This window comes from Amblyomma mixtum, chromosome 5 (genome assembly GCF_055824585.1).
Source record: "Amblyomma mixtum isolate Tamu chromosome 5, ASM5582458v1, whole genome shotgun sequence".
In the NCBI taxonomy this organism is placed as follows: Eukaryota; Metazoa; Arthropoda; class Arachnida; order Ixodida; family Ixodidae; genus Amblyomma; species Amblyomma mixtum.
The window spans coordinates 159082483-159106159 of NC_143016.1; the positions used below are offsets into that span (position 1 = coordinate 159082483).

The 23677-nt window shown below is 44.8% G+C and overlaps 1 protein-coding gene across 1 annotated transcript in view; it reads left to right on the plus strand.

Annotated features, from left to right (window-relative positions):
* Positions 1–23677, plus strand: part of LOC149344282 (uncharacterized) — a 527027-nt gene that overhangs the window by 444780 nt on the left and 58570 nt on the right. Inside the window, exons 18-33 of the mRNA XM_089547199.1 lie at positions 479–639; positions 2078–2191; positions 3467–3532; positions 5116–5202; positions 7915–8133; positions 9202–9474; positions 9837–9936; positions 10443–10659; positions 10880–10936; positions 11239–11454; positions 12581–12756; positions 14026–14212; positions 16463–16605; positions 17722–17816; positions 19511–19712; positions 22420–22726. Coding sequence (XP_089403325.1) covers positions 479–639; positions 2078–2191; positions 3467–3532; positions 5116–5202; positions 7915–8133; positions 9202–9474; positions 9837–9936; positions 10443–10659; positions 10880–10936; positions 11239–11454; positions 12581–12756; positions 14026–14212; positions 16463–16605; positions 17722–17816; positions 19511–19712; positions 22420–22726 — 2620 coding nt within the window. The remainder of the gene's footprint in view (positions 1–478; positions 640–2077; positions 2192–3466; positions 3533–5115; positions 5203–7914; positions 8134–9201; positions 9475–9836; positions 9937–10442; positions 10660–10879; positions 10937–11238; positions 11455–12580; positions 12757–14025; positions 14213–16462; positions 16606–17721; positions 17817–19510; positions 19713–22419; positions 22727–23677) is intronic.

A 23677-nucleotide genomic window follows, 5' to 3' on the forward strand; every position in this document is an offset into this window, starting at 1 on the left:
CTCCTATTCCATCAGCTGCCATTAACTCCATAATGGACACATTTTTTTTCGAAAGTGGCACCAAAATGGTAATTTATTTCTTGTGCTGCCATCTGTCGGCAAACCAAAGAAGTTCTTTGGATGAGCCCTACCCCATTAAACCAGACACCAAGTGCCGGAAAACACACGACAAGCTGGACTCGTCATGATCCAGAAATGACAGTTGGCTTATGACGAGCTTGGCTCATCCAAGCCCCCTAGGGGGTTTAATTGCTTTCTTTGGAGAGGAAACTTGGATCACTGCGATAAAGCACTAAATTTAGAGGGAAATGAAGCTAGAAGTTTTAATGTAGTCTGTCATCAAACACAACCTTCTGTAAGATACATCCATACACAGGGGCCTCCAATGGCTGTACTGGTTGGCAGGAGTGGTGTGATCTCCAGAACTGCTGGGTATGCCTTGGCAATTGATTCATTTAATGCGTGTGTTTTTTGCTAGGCTCATTGAAATAAGCTGTCGATCGTGCGAATTTGACCAGCGGGTGAGGAGCCATGAAAGAGTCGTCCTGAGAGCATCATGCCAAGACTGCGACCGGGAGGATGTGTTGGACTTCGAGTGGTCACTGCAGCCCCTTCTAGACGAGAACACGCAGCAGCAGTGTAAGTTTAATCTCCCTCCGTAACTGATCTTTAAAGGGACACTGAGGAGAAATTGAAGTTGGCTTGTATCGACAGAATACCAGCTCCTGATTACAAAAACGCCACTCATACCGACAGCAAAGCTCTTGTAATGTAGAAAAGAGCAAGAACCAAAATACAGGTATCGCCGCCACAGGCCAAACTCGCAAGTACAAGCGTGATGACGTCATAGGACAAAACAGTGTTGCTAGAACCAATGGTGCTAGCAACACTAGGACACGAGAAGCCACGAATCACTGAGGCGTAGCCAATGCATGCGCAAATCTCCTTGACGTCGCCAGATGGCGCCACGTACCCGGCAGCTACGCGCGCGCCTGTAGCATCGGGACCAGTCAGCACCTGCTCACCTAGGGTAGGCGGGCTCCCGGTATTCCGCTAGTGGTAACAAGGTACACGGTATGCTAAAGGTGTCTATTTGCGAGAACTTGTTGACGACTTCGAGAACGAGATCCATCGTATGCTGGCAAAACGCCGGTACAAACGTAAACGAAGCGATGGTAGCGACGGCCGCAATAGCGGATAGATGCCTTCAACGTGCGGCCGGCGGTAGCTTTCTTTTCGGCTGCTGCTAGGCCGCACTGCTGGCCGCCAGAAATCATGGAGTCTGCGTTACGTCATGTTTCACGTCACTTTGTCCTGTGTCATCATAAGAGAATCCCAAGTTTGAATTAGAGCGGCGGGAAAAACTTTTTCAACTTCGAATCCAAATTTCTTAGAAATAAATGCATCTTTCGCTGCCGGCCAAGTGGCAACAATGCCATGAAATGCCGAACTATCGGATTTTGCTGTAAGAAAAATATTAATAGAGCTCTCCTCACTGTCCCTTTAATGTAGACCTGCTGTTAAAGTTAGTTCCTGAAATTTGCCTCTTGGGTCGTCTGGAGAGTGCAAGCATAGCTTAACAGTGCCTGTCATATCTCTCATCAGAGAGGACAACACAGGAAAATGTATGTTCTTAGGAAACTGACACATCGATTCTTTTGAAAGCAGTGGCTATCCAAGCAGCTAGACGCATAATTGCATAAACATATTCTTATTTGCCTGAATGAATCTATGGTGGGAGACTGGCTGGCTATGGTCTCCATTTTTGTTTGATGCTCGCTGGAATATTTGAAACTATTTTGTGTTCTCCTTTGTAAAGGGGAAGTAACTAAGAATTCTTTTTGCTTGTTTTAGTGGGCAGAATATGAATCGCGAGATCTGGGTATCTTAGTAATAATCAAATTATAAATGCCTCACCTTCGAAAGAGCAAAGCCAGATCTGAAGTGTGCACATTGCTGGTAGAGTAGTAAACTCTGTAATTTCGTGGTTTCTTTCCTTGGTTCGTGCAAAATGGAAATTGGGCTATAGGTTCTTAGCCATCAGCGTATCAGTAGAGACATTGTGGTCTATGCACAGCTGACAACCACTGCTACAACGAAGGCGGAGGTACACAATCACGACCACATGATGCCGGCATGGAAGGTGCTAAGGGGCCCCAGAAGAGAGTTCCTGGTCAACAAGGCTCTGCTGGTAAGCAGATTTTGTCAGACAAATAGCGTGAAGAACCTTCACGTTTAACGACATAATTGCATTTACAGGTTTACTGGTCGAGTGCAGTGTCTTGCTTTGGTGAATCAGGCTCCACAGTAGGTTATCTGATATAGTGTTCTGAGGAAAAAAAAATGAATTTTTGCAGTAATATTCATTCATAGGTAATTCATCGGCGCCTTGCATTTCCATCATGCATACATTTCCAGCATTCATATGTGATGTCTTACTGTATCACTGCTGTCATTTAGCAGAGCAATTAGGCTTGAAATAATCAACCACATAGCTCTGTTATCGAGATATAGTCAAACCCGGATATATCGAAATTGCAGGGGTTCACTAAATAGTTCGATATATTGGTAATTCGACATATAAAAATAGCAATAAATATGCCTGTCCGCACCCTAAAAGCTAGAATGTATTGCACCCGCACTAGTGACTCAGTTCTTGCAGCAACGTGCCGCCAGCCGACAGGCTCTCAGCGCACTACTTGCTGGGTGTTGCTAGGCCTTAACTTGCTTCGCATCAAAGCTGCAGAGGACGGTGCTTTGAAACTGGCCACTTCCTATCATAAGGTGTCCGATACTGTTTCCAGTGCACTATAAATGGAATTATGTCATGAGAATTGAGGTACAGTTGGTTTCTGCTGCACCTCTTGACAGAGAAGGTCACCACTATGGTTTACTTTGGCTGGCCTCTACAGATGACAGCGATGTGGCAGAGAAAATGAGTGCAAGAGACCGACGGTCACTTTTGTGCACATCCCACTTTCATCCCGGCACGCGTTTTCACAGTGCTGGCTCTGCCAGCTGCTGTCCAAGGCCATCCGCACAAAGTAATCGAAGAGCACAGTTAAGAGCAGTCCCAATTGCAAGCACACACTGTATCATTCGATATATAGAATGTTCTGCTGAGAACAAGTTCAATAGACGCGTGTAATAGTGCTGTTCTTTTACACGGGATGTTTGGATTGTTCCATATAAACAATAATTCGATAAATCCGGTCTGGACTGTATTCTTGTGGAGCTGGGTAGAAGACAACGACATGATTGAAACTCTAGCTCAATAACAAAAATTATATTGGAATATTGGAGGGTAAAGCCTGTTGGTAAGTGTCACTGATATACTGAAACATGTGAATGCATACATGTAATGAAAACAGAGTGGTTCTTCTAGCTGTAGTGCAGAAGTGCATTTTTCTGACATCTTCAGTGTGCTGTAATAGTGACGTTCACTTTCTTTTTTTTTTTTTTGCAGATAATCAAGTTCCACCGTTTCCACCTTTCCCAGACATCACTAACACCAGTGCTCTTCACCGGAACGGTATGTGTGTCCTCACTGAACAAAACTATGTTGTTTTCTCTACCTGATGCTGTTCACATAAGTCTGATTGCAGCAATTTGAATATTCATGATATAGTACCATCCTCTGGGGTGTAAAGCACCATTTTAGAGTGCCAGCTGCTAGGCCTAATGTTCCCGATTAAGACATAGTAGTTTTTGTAGTCAGAAAATGTCGACGGTGAAACAAAAAAAACGGAGGCCCCCCACGCTTTTTCCGCCGCCACGCCCATGCTGTAAAAAAAATAGATATAAAGCAACGACACACAAGCGCTGCGGCAAGGCTTCTAAGAGAAAGGAAGAATGCTAGAAGAAATGGTGAAGAAGTGGAATCTAAAGCTATAAAACAGTCCTGGCACTCTTGGCAAAGGAACGCCCATGAAAACCCCTACCCTCTCAATGGTCGGTGACTCAGCAGGGCATCGCGAGCTTTGATACTAAGTGTTCTGCTTTTTTGAACCGGCCGCCACCACCATGCAACTGCGATTGAGAGTCTATACGCCGACCATTTTGTAGCATCCAAAGATGTTACAACACACGCGGCCAGGCATCCATATGGGGGCTGTGGGAGGAAGGAATGGGGCGGAGGCAGAGCTTCGAAAGAAGACATGAGTGACCTCTCTATCCTCCTCCGGATAGATCACTTAGCTCGGCTGAGGCCTATGACTGGAGAAGACTCCAAGCTAGAAACTTCGCATCCCCGCTCTGGAGGAGCTGGACAGGAGGTGACACGAGGGAGGATGCGGAGGTGTGCGAGTTCTGCGGGCATATCGCTACACTCGAACACATACTATGGAGATGCCCCAGTGCCCCAGGATATGGCAGAATCAATAATGCAGAGGAATGGGAGACCATACTCAGAAGTGCCGACCTTAGCATACAACGATACGCTACCCGCCTGGCAGCAGAAGCTGCGCGACTATACCGTTGCTAGTCTTCCAGCTGCGACGCTGCCCCTCCCCGAACGCCTGCGTGCGGACCCGGAGGGGCACGGGTCTTCTTCTGGCGGAAATAAAGTTTCTTCACTCACTCACTCACTCTAGAAACTAGCTCGTTCCCCTGTTATCTTCACTCCCCGTGCGCTGTCTTACGGGAAGCTTTAACCAAGGCTGTAGCAGCCTGCTTGAGTGGCATCGATGATGAATAAATTGAATTGAAATGTGGTTGTGTCTCCATGGTTAGCATCATCGTGCACATTAGCATGTGTGTAATTGCAATGAATTTTTCTTTCTTTTTGTGAAAAGGGAGCAATGGAAGGGCTCAGAAAACTCCTTTTCTGTACTCTATATTAGCTCACTAACGTATTGTTCCTTTCTTGTTCACCTTGGGTGAGAAGGCCAAGTTGAAGTGGTCAAAACAGCACATGGCTGTTATATGCCAGATATTACACGGCTAGAGAGGCATGCAGAGGCTAGTGTATTAATGATTTCTTGGCAATTTGGACTGAGGGGTAGCTCCTTTAAAGAAAGGAGATAAACATTTATGGGAAATATCTTGGCAGCATGAATGAAATTGTGGAAGATCAGAAGAACTTATACTCCGTGGTTGATAACTTCTTTTTTGCAGGCTCCTACAGTGAAGCCTCTGCAGTTCATTTTGAGGCGTACAAGTACCGGCGCCGAGCCCGCCATGGAAAGGGCACACGTTCAAAAGGTACGTGCTGTGCACAAGCTTGGGCCTGTGACTTGTGGGCATAAATTCATTCCTTTTGTGGGCACAATAATATCCACCATTGTTTTGTAGATGCCAACCTTCGACTGCCAACCTTTGTTATACTTCGACTCTGGCGGTCGTTAGGGAGTCGATTGCCTGTTTAGAACTTGGAATACAGGGAAATCCTCCCTGTCCACACACACGCACACAATTTAATAATCGCAACCTCATCATCATCAATGGAAAGTTCTGCTTGCAATCGCATAATGATGGGGATACTTCTTCACATCTGCCAATGGCGCATATTTTTGAGGGTAAAGGCTTTGGACACCCTGGCTAGTAAGCTGGAAGGACTACTTTAATTTTATTTCATCTCATTGTTAATAATCTTCTCTTCGTGGAATAGCCAATCTTGATAATAACTATGCTATGGTGAGGTCAGGCACATGGCAAATAGTGAATATATTTGTGTTGGATTAGAATTTCGACAGATACTATAGTGTCACCCCTGCTGTAAATGCTGTTTCATTGAATCTGACCTTGGTCAGTGGTCCTTGGAGAATGAACAGAGCTGTGAGGAAAGTAGATGCTTTCACGTCTACACCTACTGCAATGTTTCGTATGGCCTAAGCATACAAAATTATTGGAATAGGCAGTGCGCATGATATATAAAATATACGACTGTCCTTATACTTTCTGTTTTAAGCGTCACTGTTTCTACATACATTCATTGTGGTTTTCGCATTATTCGTCTGATGTAACATGAAGTTTCGGCCTATGTCGAACATTTTGTACTTGTCCATGTAGGGAGTATTCACCTACGTCACTTTTGGCCATGAGCCCAATCAGTGCAGAGGCCACCATGCTTGATAGAGGTAGTTTAAAGAGACAGGACAGGGGATGAGCGTGAAATTTTCAATGGGAAAATCAAAGTAGCCATTATTTTTGGACGCCATATCTTTATGAAACACATTATGCAAATGAACTGCACTCACAAGAGTGAGCTATAAATCCTCTCCTCATGTCCCAGGGGACCGTTTTTTGCAAATGTTGAGTATTGTGCTAGGTTTCACAACACTTGCCGTCTTCAGTAATAGGAAAACAAAAATAAAAGCAATGAGCTTTTGGAATGGCCTAACGAATTCTGCAATGGCTGCTGTGGCTGTTGTGCTGCCCCTTTGCCACACCATGGTGCTTTAGCGAGGCTGGTGACGTTACAAAACACCCCGCCCCCCCTAGATTCATGTAGATTGCATATGTTCTGTACCAGTCATGCAGAAAACATGTGGAACTGCGAGAATCTTCATGCGGGCGAACCACCGATAAAGCAAAGGTGCCTGCAGAAGTTTTGAAAGCGCATCACAACTCTTGAAATTTATTGTTCCTTATAAAAAATCTGTATGAGCCGTGTGCAAGAATATATATATCAGAACACGGCATGCGCGTAGGGAAAATGTAGAGAAAAATGCCTGCCTTCCATTCATTTTTTCCTAGTATGGTGTCCGGTTTACGTCTGCAAAAATGTGTATGATGTGAAACGAGATTTCTTTTATGCGCACAGAAAGACTACACAATAAGACAAGGTAGACAGGACGGAGCGCTCCGTCCTGTCTACCTTGTCTTATTGTGTCGTCTTTCTGTGCGCATAAAAGAAATCTGAGTATGAACCAACTAGCCCTGCAACGTATATTACTGGATGTGAAACGAACTCCATATGTTTTCCAGCCTTTCCGTATGTGTTGTCCGTTTAGACCTGCATGTTCTGTGTGAGTCATATACAGGACGCTTCGTTACAGTTGTGTGATCTGGACCTGGACTCAGGTTCTGAAAGCATGCCCACGACTTAAAAGGGAGTTCTGCTTTCATATCTGAACACAATGCTGTCAGGCCGACATGCTCAGTGAATATGGCCTGTAGGTGCTGAAGCCGATATTGTGGGTTTTGATCCTGGCAGCGGTGCCTGTATTTTGATGAAGGCGAGATACGAAAAAAGAATGATTCCCACATACTGAGATTGCAAAAGGATCAGTGAATTACTGCACTTATACTTTCTCAGTGCATGTCTGAGAAAGAAGATCCAGCGCGAGCATCAGGCTTTTATGATTGGCCGGGGAAAACTGTGGGATATGTTGCCTTGGTTAAAAAATTGTTCGCTTACCCAGGTGAAAATCTTTCCCAGCTCAACTGGTTTATGAAACAATTTCCAGTTGGTTCCAGTTGGAACCAACTGGAACCCAGCTGGTTCCAACTGGAACCAACTGAAAATTGTTCCATAAACAATTTCCAGTTGGTTCTGGAAATTGTTCCATAAACAATTTGGGCTGAGCCCATTGCAGTGAAGCAGACAAATTTTTTATGTTGGTTGTGAAAAAGAAAGACGCAGTAACTGTCTCAGTTCTTGCGGCACCGTGAGGAAGGTGGGAGTGAAAGATGAAATAGAGAAAGAGGTGCCGTAGTGGACGGCTCTGGAATAGTTCAACGTGAACTGGCGTCACACAGCACACGGGCGCCTTTTGGGTTTTTGTATCCGTTCGCAGCCACCGTTTTGATGGAGAACAGTTGGTCAAAAATCGCGAGCATATTGCAGGAGCCGCCACTGTGCGCCTATACTTTCCAGACCGCTAGTGATGAGATGAGAAAAGGCCTGCAAGGACTGCATGCTCTATAAAGCAGCGTTACTTGCCGTTCTTCTCCCTCTCTTATTTCCTGCAGCTCGGAAAGCACCGGGACGAACAGACAGAATGCTTCCTTCTTCTGTCCCCTCGAACTCTGCACCCGCGTCATTGCGTCATTCCATGCACTTGGGGAAACGACTGGAAGCGAGAGGCTTCGAGTGCTCATCAGAGCAGCACAGCGGATGGCTCGTTCTTCGACCCGGAGTGCTCATACCTGGATCTTCTTACGCAGTGCTTGCCAGCATCCGTCGACAAGGTATGCCTGCGTGCTCATTTTTGAAATTTTTCTCCCAACGATAACTGGTTGTAGAGAAATCAAATGAAAAGAAAAGATGTTGCTTGTCGGCGTCTTAATTCTAGACAGAATACATGGGCTTCGACAGAAGCTTTGACAGAAGCCCATGTTAGGCGAACAGCAGAGGAGAGGCGTGGTTAATGTAGCGAGAAGTGCGAACTGTGCTCTTGGGCACTTCAGTTTTGGGGTTCTTAGTGTTGTGAGTATCAGAAGGAGGTTATGGAGAGAGGAAAATTAAGATGCATCCATTTCTCCTAAAGTCTCGCTTAAATTCAGCAGGACTATTAAACAAAGACTGAAAAATACAAGCATCCCGGCTTGTGCCACTAAATGCTATAGGCTTTCGTAGATATGTCTGCACTTCTCATGGGAGAGGAGTAAATGAAGACATTAAAGTGCTAGCTGGACACACAGGATGATGAAACGCATTAATCTAGTTTCCTACAATATGTTAATTCAGAGGTAGGTATAAGATTTTTGTTTTATCTTTCACTTGATCCTTTTGCTTTGAACAGCTTTACTAGGAAGCACATTTCACGTGAAGGGAGTGCTGCTAGGTTATTATTGTTTTCCTGAGATCATCATAGTCTTCTGCTAATATCTGCAGCATAATTGACACCATCTTAGAGCTTTACAAAAGTCTTTCATATTCAGTTACAGGTAACAATGTCATAGACTTTCACTCACGCAACATTTCATTCATGCGATATTTGTTTTTTCTTTGCGCATAATTAAGTTTAAACGCTGGGCCTCAAGTGTTTGTAACCTTTTTGATTTTTTATTTTAATGTTGCTGTCTACTTTGTGCTCTTTGTGCTGAAGCCAGGCTCAACGATTTTGTTTCTTGATAACAGCATGCACTTTAGCTGATTAATTTTGGCTGAAGAAATGGGAGCAAGCGAAGAGGCTAACGTGACATGAGACATGTACCATTTTTCGTGTTCTAGCGTGGTGCGAAGTTTCACAGTTTTTTTCCATCGTTTACCATGTTATTTACCAAATCTGTTTCTGCTTTTTAACATGCACCCAGGGTCGAAAGACATAATCGGAGAAGCCATGGAAATGGTAACGGTGGGAAAAGGTCCTTTGGGAGGCCGGTGCACTGTCCAGCCTTGCACTGGTGTTGCATTAGAGACTGTTTTCAAGGCGGACTGCTCTGGCTGGAATGGTGGCCGGGAACCGTACACCTACTCCGTGGCCTACAGTGTGGTTCCTACAGGGTTCTGGCGACAGCTGTACCGCGGCTCTCACTGCACGTCTTCCTTCTGGTTGCCACCCGGTCATACGTCACAGAATTACACTGGTGAGTTTTAGTGCAAGACCGTAGAGGGTTGATAGAGAAAAAGACGTGCACAGCACTTCCTCATCTTTTGTAATTTCTTTGCATTCATAGCGTCCACAAACATCTATTGCCTATCACAGAGGTGAAATAAATTTGAGGGTGCACCTTTTGACCATTTATGCACTTCCCGCAGTGATTTTTAATGATTTGGCTTCAGGAATCTTGGTGTTTCTATGAGCACATCGTGAATGGTGCTGCAGGCATTTGGCCTGATGCTAATCTCTCTTCTAGTGATACTGTCGCTGCGAATCGACTGCTGGCTAGTTTGACTGTAAAGTGTTGGATGAGTTTCTAATTTTTATTTTATTTTTTTGTTCTTGCAGTTTATGTGAGCGTGATGATCCAGGATGCAGATGGATTTCAAATCTGTGCTCCCATGATCAGCACTCTGCAAGTGTTGAGCACCGTGAATCTCCCTGAGCTGTAAGCTTACTTTTTTTTTTTAATATTACTATTTAGGAGACGTTCTTGTTTTTGTCGTAGTGTGGCATCTGTTTAGCAATCTGTATAATAATTTAATTTTCGGCTTTGTTTTACTGTATTGCTACTTGCGCCACCATCTCGAGCAACCGGTTCTAGCACCTATTCATTTTCAAGCAAGCTTTTTAATATAAAATTCATTCAGTGGCTACATTTTAACCTGTCCTTGTGCACATATTTTTGTCCATCTGTCCATCCATGTGACAAGAAGCTCGAAAAAATAAAACACTCACAGAAAAGTATAGGTCACTCAGAAAGCACCCCTATAGGGCACTTTCTGACTCGCCAGTAGGCAATTGTGGATCATTAAATTAAAATCGAACCTAAGAGCTGTACAGAAGAAAAAATAAGTAACATATTTTGGGCAAAAGTAGGTATACATATTGGATCTTACTCTCTCGCAGTGGTGGTAATTTGCGCGTTTCGTCAACTTATTTTATCCCCAACAGAACACGCATAGTTCCTACCTTGTTGCCAAAAATAGCGCGGCTCTTTGGGGACCAAAGTTACCAGGAAGCACTCAACCAGCTTCAAGTACTACTCATCATGCTTTGCCGACTTGAGGACACCCCAGTGGGTTTATCGCGGCCGTCGGTCCACGACCTGATGAAGACAGCATGGAAATTTTCTGTGCGGACATTGCGCAACATGGATCGGTTTTCTGTGGTAAGCGCGCTAAAGTCAGCTTTATGCATGTGCTTTTCTCATTTCAGCCACATTATTCCAGTTCCCCATGGTAACGGGTGTTCTGGTAACAGGATAGACCACTCCTCCAGCTAATGTGACTAGTGCTCAGCATTCTCATGATAATGCCATACGCACTGTATGCTACGCTTTCGTGTTATGAAATATTGATTTCTCCTGTCTTGTTTTCATGTTTCTGCAGGCCACAAGAAAAGCTTTTCTTCAAACACTGAGCGTCATCATGGAGCCCCCATTTCCGGTAAGAAAGTTGTACAGAAGCAGTTCTCCCTTCATGTAACATCTCTTTACATAGAAGAGGATGTGGTAACTTTTCAGTATCTACGCATTTCAATCCGCTTGTGGAGATTGTTTTTCTTAGGGTACTAGCAATGGTTTCTTTTAATGACAATCCTCTTCACCTGGTCGACTCTCTGAGCGGGGTCATCGAAATATAAAATATATTTACTCCTATCCTCCTTTGCATTGCTTGGCATTGTTAAGCCTTTAAATTTAGAGTAACCGGCAACATTGGTTGGTGATTACACTGCTTTCTTGTGACAGGGGGAAGAACATGACCTGACCGTCGCATCACAACTGTTGCCCTCCTTGATTCACGATGTCCAAATCAATAACGCTGCCACAACAGAAGAGTCTGAAGCAGTAATGCGGGATGTTGTCACTGCTGTGGGGCACCTCTTGAAGTCGGCCCAGGCTTTCAATACCCGCACCTGGCACATCTTTCACGGGTTGGCGCACAATGTTGAAGCCATGTTGAAGGTCGGTACCAGCGCCTGTGTTCATACCTCTGTATAGCTGCATGTTTGGAGTTTTGTACCTACATTAGTTCTAGCTAAGAGCAGGTGAGGGAAAACGTGATAGGGGATAGGAGGGGAGGGCAGTGCTATGTAGCTTCAGTTCTCGCATGGATGGCATTCGCAAATGTCACACGAAGTTGCAAAAAGTTTTACAACGAGCTCATACAACGCAGCTCTCGCCGAGTTTGATGCATTGCTAGACATAGCTTAGCCACTGCATAAGCTTTGTACAAGTTCCTTGAGCAGACCTGATAACCAATTTATTGAATCAAACTTTTCCGTATGGAATGATCATGTGGTATATGCAGAAAGCTAATCCAAGTGGTACGGTGAAATATCCCTGTTGAAAAACACAACAGTATTTTCTGCCATCACAACAGAACCTCCTGTCGTCACCGCAGAATTGTCTGCAGTGTCCTGCTGTCTCTTGTTGTAATGATGAAAAAATAGCGCAAAAGCGACACGAGGGACAGAGAGGGAGCGACACAAACAGGCATCCCTCATGTTCCTTTTGCGCTATTTTTTCATCATGAATGTTATCCAACTTGCCCAACCTTCAGCTTTGCTTCTTGTTGTAATGATAGAATTACCAAAAAATACTACAGCAAATGCTACTGTACTGGAGAAAAATTTGTCACGACAAAATGACTAAACATTTTGTAGTGTTTTGGGCATGATTCTGCCATTCTTTTTCTCAACCAGGATTACTGCTGAAGGAAGTTTCTCCATTCAGAATGGTGATAACTTTTGGTTCGCTATCATTTATTCATAATTATCTATTACAGTCGGCGGGTGGTGTATGCCAATAAAAGTAAAGATATCCTGAGAAGAATGATTGGGTTATGAAAGGAAACAAGCACAAAGAAATTTGAAAAGCACTTTTATCCTAGGAGGCCATATAATTGTGGCATTTACTATAGAAGTCTCTTTTAGTCATACCGTAGATAACATAAATTTTTTGTAGATGATTTATGGGGGACTTAAAACAAATGAAACTATTGAAACGTGCATGAGTGACTTTTTTTGTAAGCATCTCTGCATACATACGCTTAAAGGCTGTGGAATAACGTGTTATGATTTTTTTGCAGGTGTATTTTCAGAGCAGCTGCACCCCTGAAGAGAGCAGGCATTTCTTCTCGGCATGGCTCAATATCTCAGTATTCATTGCTTTCAAGAGGCTACCCCTTCACTTCAGAACTTCGCCAATGGGCGGTGCTTATCCAGCAGGCCTAGAAGCTTCTCACAGTGTCACTCCTCCAACTAGGTGCGTACCTGACGTTTTCCTTGGACGTTTTATGGTGCTTCTACTTGGTTGCCATCACTTCATCACTTGGTTGCCAGAGGTCAGCCAAGCAGCCATTCTGGTGACCCTTTAGAAAGGCCGAGAAAATGAGTCACCCTTTCTTGGGTAGGCATCACAATGCCCATCACAGAGATGGCAGTTATCATGATATGCTGCTGCTTAGAGATGTTTTTAGTGTGCTAGAGCTTATAGTGACCATTCCCCACATTTAGCCATTGCGCGTTTCTCTGTCTATCTGTTTTCTGAAGCCTGTTTTGCGGCATGCTGTTCACCTGCCCACCGTGTCAGGTGGCAGCTCAGTTAATCATGAGAGCCTGCTTGGGAAAACAAAAACCAACCTGGGTCACAACCAAACCCAAGCCCCACCGCTGGCAGCACCTGTCATAGAAGGGCAGTGGCGCATCGCTTAACCTCTGCACCAGGATTGGTAGGAAGACTCCCGGGGATGTATGAATGTAGAGAATGACCAATTCCACATATATGTATAGTCTTTGTCAAAAGTAACCAGGCTGCATGGTTTGCTTCTCATTCGTATGGTAGAGCCCTCACGGCGTCTCTAAAGATCAAAAAGTTCTTTAGTTCTTTAAGGTGAGGTCATGGGTTGTCCTTACCACACAGAGGTTTAGAGCTTGGGGGCTGGCGTAATAGCCTTAATATACGACTGAGAAGCAAACCGTGCAGCCCGGTTACTTTTGACAAAGACTGTGCATTACCCATTATCGCTATCCTAACAACTGCCATCCGTGAACACTGGATCTAAACACCAGAACCAAAGTGAAAGCCGAACTGCTAGCGCACCTAATTCACATTTGGCCTAACTATGCAAATCGACCATAATTTTTTTTTTTATTGCCTCACGCTGAGTCTCGTTTGCTCACTGTCTTGAAAAGCACGACCGAGAAGTTAAATGATAGCTTGAGAAGGCAGAGACTGCAACCGAGGATGCACAATTCGGTGTGTCCTTGATTGCACGTTGAGATTATGGATGATCTTCATTGGGCGTAACATTTTCATTAATTGCAAATGTTGCAAGTGTCCAGTCCGAATGGCGCACCTATGTCTCCAAGTACTGGGGCAAAAAATGGAAGCTGTGTACTGGCTATGACATGCCGATGGCTTGTTTGTGCGTTCTCACTGGCCAACTCTCTGAATGATCACAGCTGTCTCGATTTGCACTCTGACTAGAAGGTTTTACTGTGAGCAACAATTTTGTATGCTTTCCTCTTGCAGGGAATCCACACTGCCGAAGGTGCTCCCAGTTCTCGTGGGTTACACGTTTCCCTTCGTCGCATTCAGAGGCCGAGCAGCGCTTCCAAATCGTCGGCACTCGGACATAGCATCTACATTCGTTTTGAACCCAACTGATGTGAGCCTCCAGAAGGAAGAAATGTTTGAAGTGAATTTCACCAGACAAAATGTGAGTAGCACTGTTATTCATATCACAGTGAGGGAGGAATTAATCATTGGCATCCACCCAGTTGCAGCCATACAAATACATAGGAAAGCTTGCAGCTTCCACAGAAACTTCGTAGTTGAAGAAAAATGTGTCCTTTGGCATAGTTGAAGTGTGTCCTTTGTGTGGGGTTTGAACCCCGGGCCATCATCAGTCTGGGGCAGTTGTTCAACCTACTGAGCTAGCTGGATGAATGCTACTGAGTAGTTACTCCTTTTTACAAATCTACTCCACCTTGGGGGATCCCCCTAAACATTGGATCAACACCGTTCCCACTTGTTGATGAATTCGCTCTCGCCCTACAACCTGCAAGCCTTCCTGGTTTACTCGGTTGGCAGAGCAACTACCCAGACAGGTAGTGGTACCTGGTTCGAACCCCGGACAAGGGCTAATTTTTCTTCAACTACAATGTTTCTGCGAAAGGTGTAAGCTTTCCTTTGTAGCCGTATGGCTGCGCTTGGGTGGATGCTAATGCACAGCTGCTCCCTTGTTGGAAATCTACTCTGGCTTAGGGGATCACTACTCATGTGACGCGCTACTTCTTCCCTATATGTGTGCAATTTTTTGTGCATGAGATGCTTATAGCTTCCATTTTCGGCAACCTTGTCTAAGAACCTTAGCAAACAGGAGGGAGAACTTGAAAACAACTTTCAGAAACTTTTGTCTATCTGGTTATCACCTTGGCGCATACTAAAGTAACCGGCGCGCCGTGAATGGAAAGGTGCTGTTCGGGCCTTTGGAGCCTCTGTTATCACTGCGATGATGAGGCTCCCAGGGGCAGCGTGTAGCGCAGCGATGCCATCTCACTGCTCGCAAGCCTCGTATGAGAAGGATGTGCTTGTGGGCACTCCAACTTGAGGCTTGAGGATAATAAGATGCGGGGCTTCATAAAAAAACTGTGTGGATGCTTAAGTCACCTTAAGAGTGGAATGCAATAGCACTAGATCTCACATCTGTCGCAGCTTCAGTTGCAACTTCTGTGTGTGCTTGCGTCAGTTTCTTTGTAATTGTCGATCCGTCAACCGTCATAATTGGGCTGCTAGCTGCACAGGTATCCGCTATGCTGTGATGGTGCTAACATTTGCATGCATCGCATTCTTTTCTAATTTTTTTTTAATTATCTATCAGTGTTGCTGTTCAGAAACTAGGTTGCTCACAACCCAGTGGATGGGCAGTTTGTGATGACGTCACAAGGTCACATGACCTTGCTCGACCAATCATTAATTGTCACCCGCCACTGGTTATGATGACATCCAAAGGCCAAGGGACCTCTGTGGACCAATTAGGGTGGTCTATCAGGACAGCTTGGGATGAGGTCACAAGGTCACATGACATCTCTCAACTAATCAGCGAATTTCATGCTGGACATCTATTAGGTTTTGGCATGATGACAGCTGTAATGCTGTCACATTATGTCACATTAACAAGAACAGTGAGAACAGTGGAAAGGTGGGGGCACTGGGCGTGCTCTGCTCCTGAGTGGTTCCCCGGATGGTATGGTTGTATTTGGCAGTCGCGATACCCTGAAACGAGGTTGTTTGACTCGAGACACAGTAAAGTCACAGGTTTTTGTCATTGGCTAGTGAATCCTTGCTTGCTCTACTATTCAAGGATATAGATGGCAGTAGTGCATTGTAGTGTGGCGTGGCATGACCTGAGCGAGACGCATTTCAAGAATGCTGCTGGCACGACTAATCGTAGACGGTGCTACGCTGCTTCTGCTGAGCATCTTATGCTGAAATCTACTTTCAACAATGAGAGAAACAATGTTTTTCGCATAAGAGAAACACAATTAACATTCGTAGCTTACCGTTGACTGTTCACACAGAGCTGTGCTCTTTTCTCAAAAAAGGTAATTTGAGGAAAACATTTTCTCTGGGGCACAGTGCCTGGTACATAAAAGTCATCTCTCTCCCTTGCACATGTAGCAGATGGTTGCTTGTTGTTCACCAGACATGAGGAAGGGAGGCTTTGCTGAAAAGAACAATTCATGGTTCATTTGTTCAGATTTGATTATGTTCACAGTGAAAAGAGATTTTATGAATGCTTTGTGGAGAAAGAGCAGAAATGATTTACGGCAGTGCCTGTCGAAACATAAGGGACGTCAGTTGCGTACCATATGTTGATTGTTTAGAATAAAAAATAAGATGGGCGGAATAAGAAAAGTTTGTTTGGCCAATAATTCTGGCACTGCGAGGATAATGTTTTGTGCAGAAGCAGCATGGGACGAATCTTCTCCTGAAAGCTGGCACCGTCCACATGCACAAATTGCAAGACCTGCAACGTATCTCAGAGTTCCACTTGTACATCAGAGTGAAGGCTGAACCTGCAGCCGACAAATTGCAGGTCTATGTAAGGTAAGTTTGTTGTTGAACAAGGACGTATATGGCCTTCACTCATATACGCCCTTCCTTCATATAAGGGTCATCACATGTCCATTATTCTTATGTGTATATGACTTGCATAAGGTTCTCGGGGAAGTCTTATCGCTGGGCTTAAAATGCTATGCTCTGGTCCGCAATGCGAGCTACGACAGAAAGGTCACTAGCCACGTTTGCCTAAGTGTCAGCGGTGTGCCCGGAACTTTGTCTCAACCTGGACTTTATACGCAGGTGAGCAAAGTTTCAGGTGTGTTGCAGACACTTACCGTCATCGACGCATCTGCAAGCAGCTCCAGGGGTGAAGACGACGCAGCTTAAGAGCATCGTTTGTCTTTGCCATGGCGCGGTTTGTCAATTTTTCTATTGTCACATTTCCCGGGCGTTCTGGCAGTGCAACATAGGTGAATCCTGTGAACACCCCCAAGTGAGCGTTTACAGGTGCGTGTAGACGGTCACCTTGGGGTTCACGTGCATGCGTACACTGCCAGAGCCCATTTCTTGCCAGCATGTTCAAGCTGAATGTTAAGGCTCGCACACCATTCAAGGACCGGCATTGGGAAGCGCGACGAGAAAGGCGCGGAAAAGAGGGGCATGAGAAAGATGTCAAAAACTTTATGCAAAAAACAGCTATCAAAGCAGCTATTAAAAGCCTACATTAAGGAAGAGCTAGCACTGTTGTTCGCTTGTCTTCACGTGACCTTCTACAGGTTTTTCTCCATGTTGTATCGCTATCATAACTGCACCAAGGGCAAAGCCTGTAGAAGCTGTTTTTTCTGTTTCTTTTTTTTTTCACTGTATAAAAAATATAGTTTCTTTACATTTTTCTAGCAATCAGCCATGCCTAGTTCTTCGTCCCGGTGCCATTTTTGCTGAGCGCAGTGGCCTTGCTCCACAGCAATCTGCCTGAAGGTTTGTCTCAACCTTTTTCCGTCTAGGTGAGCAAAGTTTCAGGTGTGTTGCTCAGGATGCAGTATCAGCAGCTTCTTCTGAGACCAGCTGTTACGTGGGGAAACTTACTCGCGACATGTGTGTACATCATAAACGTTTTTATCGTTCCCTCAACCTATTCATTTCTTTCTTTTCTTCACTTAGCTCCAGTACTGGAGATGCTGTCACACCCAACGGGGTAACTATTCGTCGTAGTTTGGACGCCATTGAGGTCGTCATTGAGAAATCCACTCTGCAAGGTGAGCTTACCACTGGGTACAGCCTCTGGGCTGCCACTTTGTCAGATGGATGGCACAAAAAATCATTATTCCATTCGAGGCTCGTATCATGGGGCCCATTTTAGTTTAGGATGTTTGAAACTAACCTTGGAAATCATCCCAGTCAAAGATAATGACGTCACCTGTTAAAAATACAAAATGTTTTGCAGTTTTGTCATACTGAGATTTTTTTTGTGTTGTAGTGTTTTGCTTTTGTATTAGAGTTTTTTTCTGGAGCACTTTTATGTAGTCTGTAGATCTGTGTACCTCTCTGCAATGACTACACAAAATTCTGTTGTTACTACAAAAATTTCTATTGTTAGTATGTGTTTTTGGTCAAAAACATTACAGAAAATCTGTTGCGATGACAAACTTTTCTGTTGTGTTTTTTTACTGGTATATAATTATTTTCTCACGTACCATGGTTGGCTACTTGGAACATATTGTTCAGGTTCTATGAACAACGGTACGTTTGGGGTCATGTGGTCGAGATGGACCAGGCCAGTTTGTAAATGAGAGTGAGCCCAAAAGGCGGGGGAAGGGAGAGCGGTTATGGAATTGAGGAAAAAGAAGGCTAAAAAGCGCTTCTTGCTTCCAACCCTGAACAACCTTCCTTGTTGGCGCCGAAACATCGGTTCTCTCAGGAGACTTTGGTCGGAGTGGCACAGTTTTTTTCTCTCTACAATACTGTTTTACACTCCCCCCCATACTAGGACAGAAAGCTTAAAAGTAGTTTGTTACATTTTTATTTGGATCTCGCCTTCAGCTGTATGCTATATGGCTTTAGAGTCATCACTTTTCTTCCTTTGCACAATGACAGCTAGGCATGTTTTGTTTTGTTTTATGCTTTGGAAAACAAAACGTGTTTTGTTTTCTGGTCTTTGCTATTTATAAGAACTGTGTTTTCAGTGCAAGAAGTCTCTTTGTTGTTAGAATGACGTAGTCCATCAATGCAGGCCAACGTCAGTTCGACCTCAGGGGATCCCTTTAATAAAGAAAAGAATTCACTTTAAAGCAATTCCCAGTAGACATGTCATCATTAGTCATTTGGAGGGATTAACCTCTGACCCTTGGATTGCAAGTCGAGCAGGCTACCTTTAAGCCTCCAAGGAATGTTCGTTAAGTAAGGATAAATGGAGGCCTTGTACAGGCACGTTACTTCACATCGCGTGTACATTACAGCACAGCAACGTGTACTTAATTGGTGTTGCTAATAGCGCCGGACGATGTTCGGACAAACGCAAAGAAACTGATGCAAACACACGAAGAACATGCAGCTATAAATTTTAATACTGTTGCATTGCCTCTTAAGGAGTCTTAAGTGGTGTGAAATTTTCCATATCCTTTAGTTAGAACTTTTCCATTATGGCCTAAATTTCCCTATCCACATTTAGTTTCTCCTTGGTAGCATCTTCGGGTGTGTCCGGCACAATTTGGGATGATGAAACTCCTGCTTAATTATGTTTAAGCCGGTGAGCAGGATGGCTCGTCTTGATCAATATTACCGCAGGGCGTAAGTCAGGTAGGCATCGTGCTAAGTCAGTGCTTTGTTCTTCTGCTCATTTCTCTTGCGTTCTGTCCACTTTGAGTTATACTCTTACGAGTATGGTGCTTTTTTGGAATATTATCGTGCGATCGAACCTATCATGCATGTTGTTTTTTCTTGTTCTTTGCAGATGATGAGGAGTACCACTTGATTGTAGCACGAGAACTGGAACGTCTCGGTGAATGGAAACTAACCTATGGACTGTCAAACTTCCCCTATTACCTGGAATGCTTTTGGCAGCGATGTATGCAGTTCCAGCCAGAAAAAGATGCCTGGGATGGTTCTGGCTGCGTCGAAACTGAGGCGACGGATGCTCACTATGTTGGCTGCAGGCATGTTCTATTTCCATCTCCGTGGCCTTTCACAATTCAATTCATGCACTCTCATAGAAAGGAGTAAATAGAGAGTAAGTTGTGCTCTAGCACACTCTCTTTTATTAAAGGAGCGCGCAATAGGATGTATTACTCTCTTTTTAACTCCTATATGTGCGGATCCGTGTTGAGTGTGTGTATGGTAATTGCTTTGCTGAGTGCATTGCAAAGGAAATTTTGGGAATAACGTGCATGTCCAGCACGTGAGCTATAGGATGGTTACGTATGTATACGGTCATTTGCAGATGATGCTTCATTCACAAACTGTGGACACTGAAAAACCCACAGTAATAACAGCAACAATCTGCGCACTCCGTGAAAGTGTACGTCTTTATACACAACAGCTTCTTATCTCTCTTGGTGTGATGTGCTACATACGTCCTCCACTGTATTTTAAAGCCGTCAGCCAATGCACATTTTTGTCTGGGGTGGTGTGAAAATGGCAAGCGGAATTTTGCAGCGAAAGAACTGGCTGTGCCAGTTGTTGGTGACAACAAGAAATGGCCAGGAAGAGCCAATGTAGTCAATAGAAACACGACAAAAATTTAGGAAAGGATACTGGACGTTATGTTAAGTGTTCGAGCTGTCGTCGAAGGCCTGTGAGGTTTCTTTCTGGCAACACTATGTCTTGCTGTTGTCTTGTGGCTCGAGTGTTTGTGTGTGTCAGTGTCAGCTAGTGAAGTATCTGTCCACATCGCTGCTCCTCGGACTTGAGGACGAAAGAGGGAGTGCTGTGGTGGCTCTGGGCGTGAACTCCTTCATTCGCATTGCATTAGCAGCAATGTCCGCAAGCACTCGCGGATGCTCCTGAGCGTACCCAAATTAGTTGCTTCAGTAGCTGGGGCCTTGTTCTTGCAGTGTGGGGCAAGGTGGAACACAGGGGTAGAAGATCGATGTCTGCTCGCCATCGCAATTTCCGCCACTGTGGAAGTGAAGCACACTTTGCCTCAGAGGACAGCAGTGCGTGGTGCTGGACTCTACTAGAATGGGAGTGGTTCTCAAAATGTGGTGTCACCACAGAAGGCTTCTTGTGAGGCGAAGCCGAAAGTGGGTGTCTTTCCTTTAAAAACTTAACTTTCATGCAAGTCAAGGGTCTACTGTTCTCGAGATCAGATATACAAAAAAAAAAACAAGGTGGGCAAGCTGGACGTGCTTCTTAAAAGGCCATCCAATCCTCCACAGGAAAGCCATCAGCCCTACACAAGCGCCACCCATCAACCACCTCCCCACCGCCTTAGCCAGGGGCTTCCCACCCAACCACCACCACTCTCAGCCCGCCTCCGCTTACCTACACCCTCCAGAAAAATTCTATAGCGTGTGTGGAGCCTCAGCTTTCTGAAAAAACAGCAAAGTAATCATATAGGGTAAATCCTACTGCTTTTGCTGAATTGTCGCATTAGATGTCTAACCATCCCCTAATTTTTTTATTTTTTTTTGTGAGGCAAATTTAGAAGAGTGACTGCGTGATTGGCATTGACAAGGCTGAAGAGTGCCTGCAGTGACAACCGACAGATCCCGCGAGATGTTCTGGGCGTGTTTTCTCGCTGCCTGCCTAGATCACATACAAGGACACTTTCACAGGTGTGCCTTGAATAATGCGTTTCTTCATTTTGGTGTCGATCCTAACAAATCACTTAAAGTGGCGGCAGAATGAACGACTATAGAAAGAGCATGTGACAGGACACATGCGGTCCATGTGACCTGTCAGAATCCTCCAAAGCGTGGATGCCTCTAACAAAAAGAATTTTTAGCGGCATTAGCTTGCAAATTTAAAACAGACCGGTGTATACTGTTGCCTTCGCTTCCCGAAGTTTAGGCTCTCCATTTCAGTTTTCGCTTCACGCGCAGGTCTCGAGAATACTCGATTTCGCCACACAAATTGCTGCCAGAAACTTTTGCTCCCGGGTGCACAGAGTCAATGAGACTTAGCAGGAACACTTGGGAGCGTGGTTCTATGGCTCACGCAGTTCCAACTGCGGGAGCCTGGTCAGCTTGACTTACATTGTCGCAATGTCGAGACAATATGACAGGACGTCAGCTTTTCGAGCCCCGCTAAGTGCAATTGACCATGTAAGCACATGCTTTTTGTCGTTTCAAAAGCAGTCACTTATTTAAGCAGGTAGAAGTCATTCCTCACCATATAAATTATTTTGGATAACAGACCACGCATGAATGCTGTAGCATCAGGGGTAAGAAAAGGACAGTAGCGCAACCAAGACGAACACAAGAGAGGACCGCACAGGTCTAGCGCTAAACTTCATCTAACTTTATTCACTAACAGCGCAGCAAATGTAAGGAAAACCAGGACACGTGCAGAGAGATACCAGTTTCCACACAACACTATCTACAGAACCGTTCAAGATACGCCATTTCCGATTTCAAATCGGAAATGGCGTATCTTGAACGGTTCTGTAGATAGTGTTGTGTGGAAACTGGTATCTCTCTGCACGTGTCCTGGTTTTCCTTATATTTGCTGCGCTGTTAGTGAATAAAGTTAGATGAAGTTTAGCGCTAGTCCTGTGCGGTCCTCTCTTGTGTTCGTCTTGGTTGCGCTACTGTTTTTTTCTTACAACATGCACCATCTAGCCCAACAAAAAGTTCTTCTAAAGCATCAGGGGTCTTTGCAGTGCCGACATGCGATACGATTCTCTGAAACCGTGTGGTTCAGGTGCCAAGCAGGACGTCCCATCATGTCGATGGTCTCGGGTGTCATCGAAGCCACGCTCGTCGAGCTGCCTGCGCACGAGTTCTTCGGGAAGCCGGTGAACTGGGCCGCCATTTCCTTTCTGGTGGCAACCGCCGCTGCATACGCCGCCGTGGCGTACTGGCTACGTGTGCACTGCACACCCAAGCCGCGGGCCCGTAGAGACTGCGGCCACCTGTTCGCACTGAAGACAGCACGGTCAACAGCGAGACACCTGTACCTGATCACAGTCCGAACAGGTCCCTTCTTCGACGCCGGAACGTGTGCGACTGTAAGCACTGATTTCTTTGTTGGGGTGTGAAGTGGCGTATTTGTAGTTATGATGAAGCCAAAATTGGAAGTTTGCCGCCGCGGTGGCTCAGTGGTTATGGTGCTCGGCTGCTGACCCGAAAGACGCGGGTTCGATCCCGGCCGCGGCGGCTGAATTTCTTTGGAGGAGAAATCCTAGAGGCTCGTGTACTGTGCGATGTCAGTGCACATTAAAGAACCCCAGGTGGTCGAAATTTACGGAGCCCTCCACTACGGCGTCTCTTATAGCCTTAGTCGCTTTGGGACGTTAAACCCCATAAAACCAAACAAAACAAAACCAAAATTGGAAGTTTAAGGTTCAGCTCACTCTGACCTGCTGTTCTCTTATTCAAGCACTCCGGAATACGGAAATGCCTTCCTTAGGCACTTTTGCAAGGCCCTTGGCTTGATTTGCTTCTCGTCAAAAAAAAAATTGAATCTGTGGCGAGCGATCAAAAAATAGGTATGAAGTGGTCTTCCTACTTCTTTAGTAAAAACTCTCAAAACTTGCTAGAATTGAAGATGAGGAAGTTTCGTGTTGGCTGCATCGTATCTGGGTTACAAAATAGATATTGAGACACTGCAAATTACACCTTTAGCATTATTACACGCCGACAAAATTTTCAGCTGGAACTCAGCTGTATATATTGTGCCGTCATTTTGAGCACAAGACATGCTGAAATTCGTCTAACCTATGCACTAGTGCATATACTACTAATGTTGGATGTCACCGCTCTCTGTTTCACACGCTTGAGCAGGTATACTTCACAGAATTTGATACTTGCTTTTGTGACTGCCCTGGGAAGCTGGGCATAAAAAAAATTTATAGTCTAGAATTCTGCAATCTTCGACTGCACATTTAATGAAATGTTCACCGAAAATGAAATTATGAGCTTTATGCACTCACTATGTTTAAGCCTTTCTAAAGGCCACA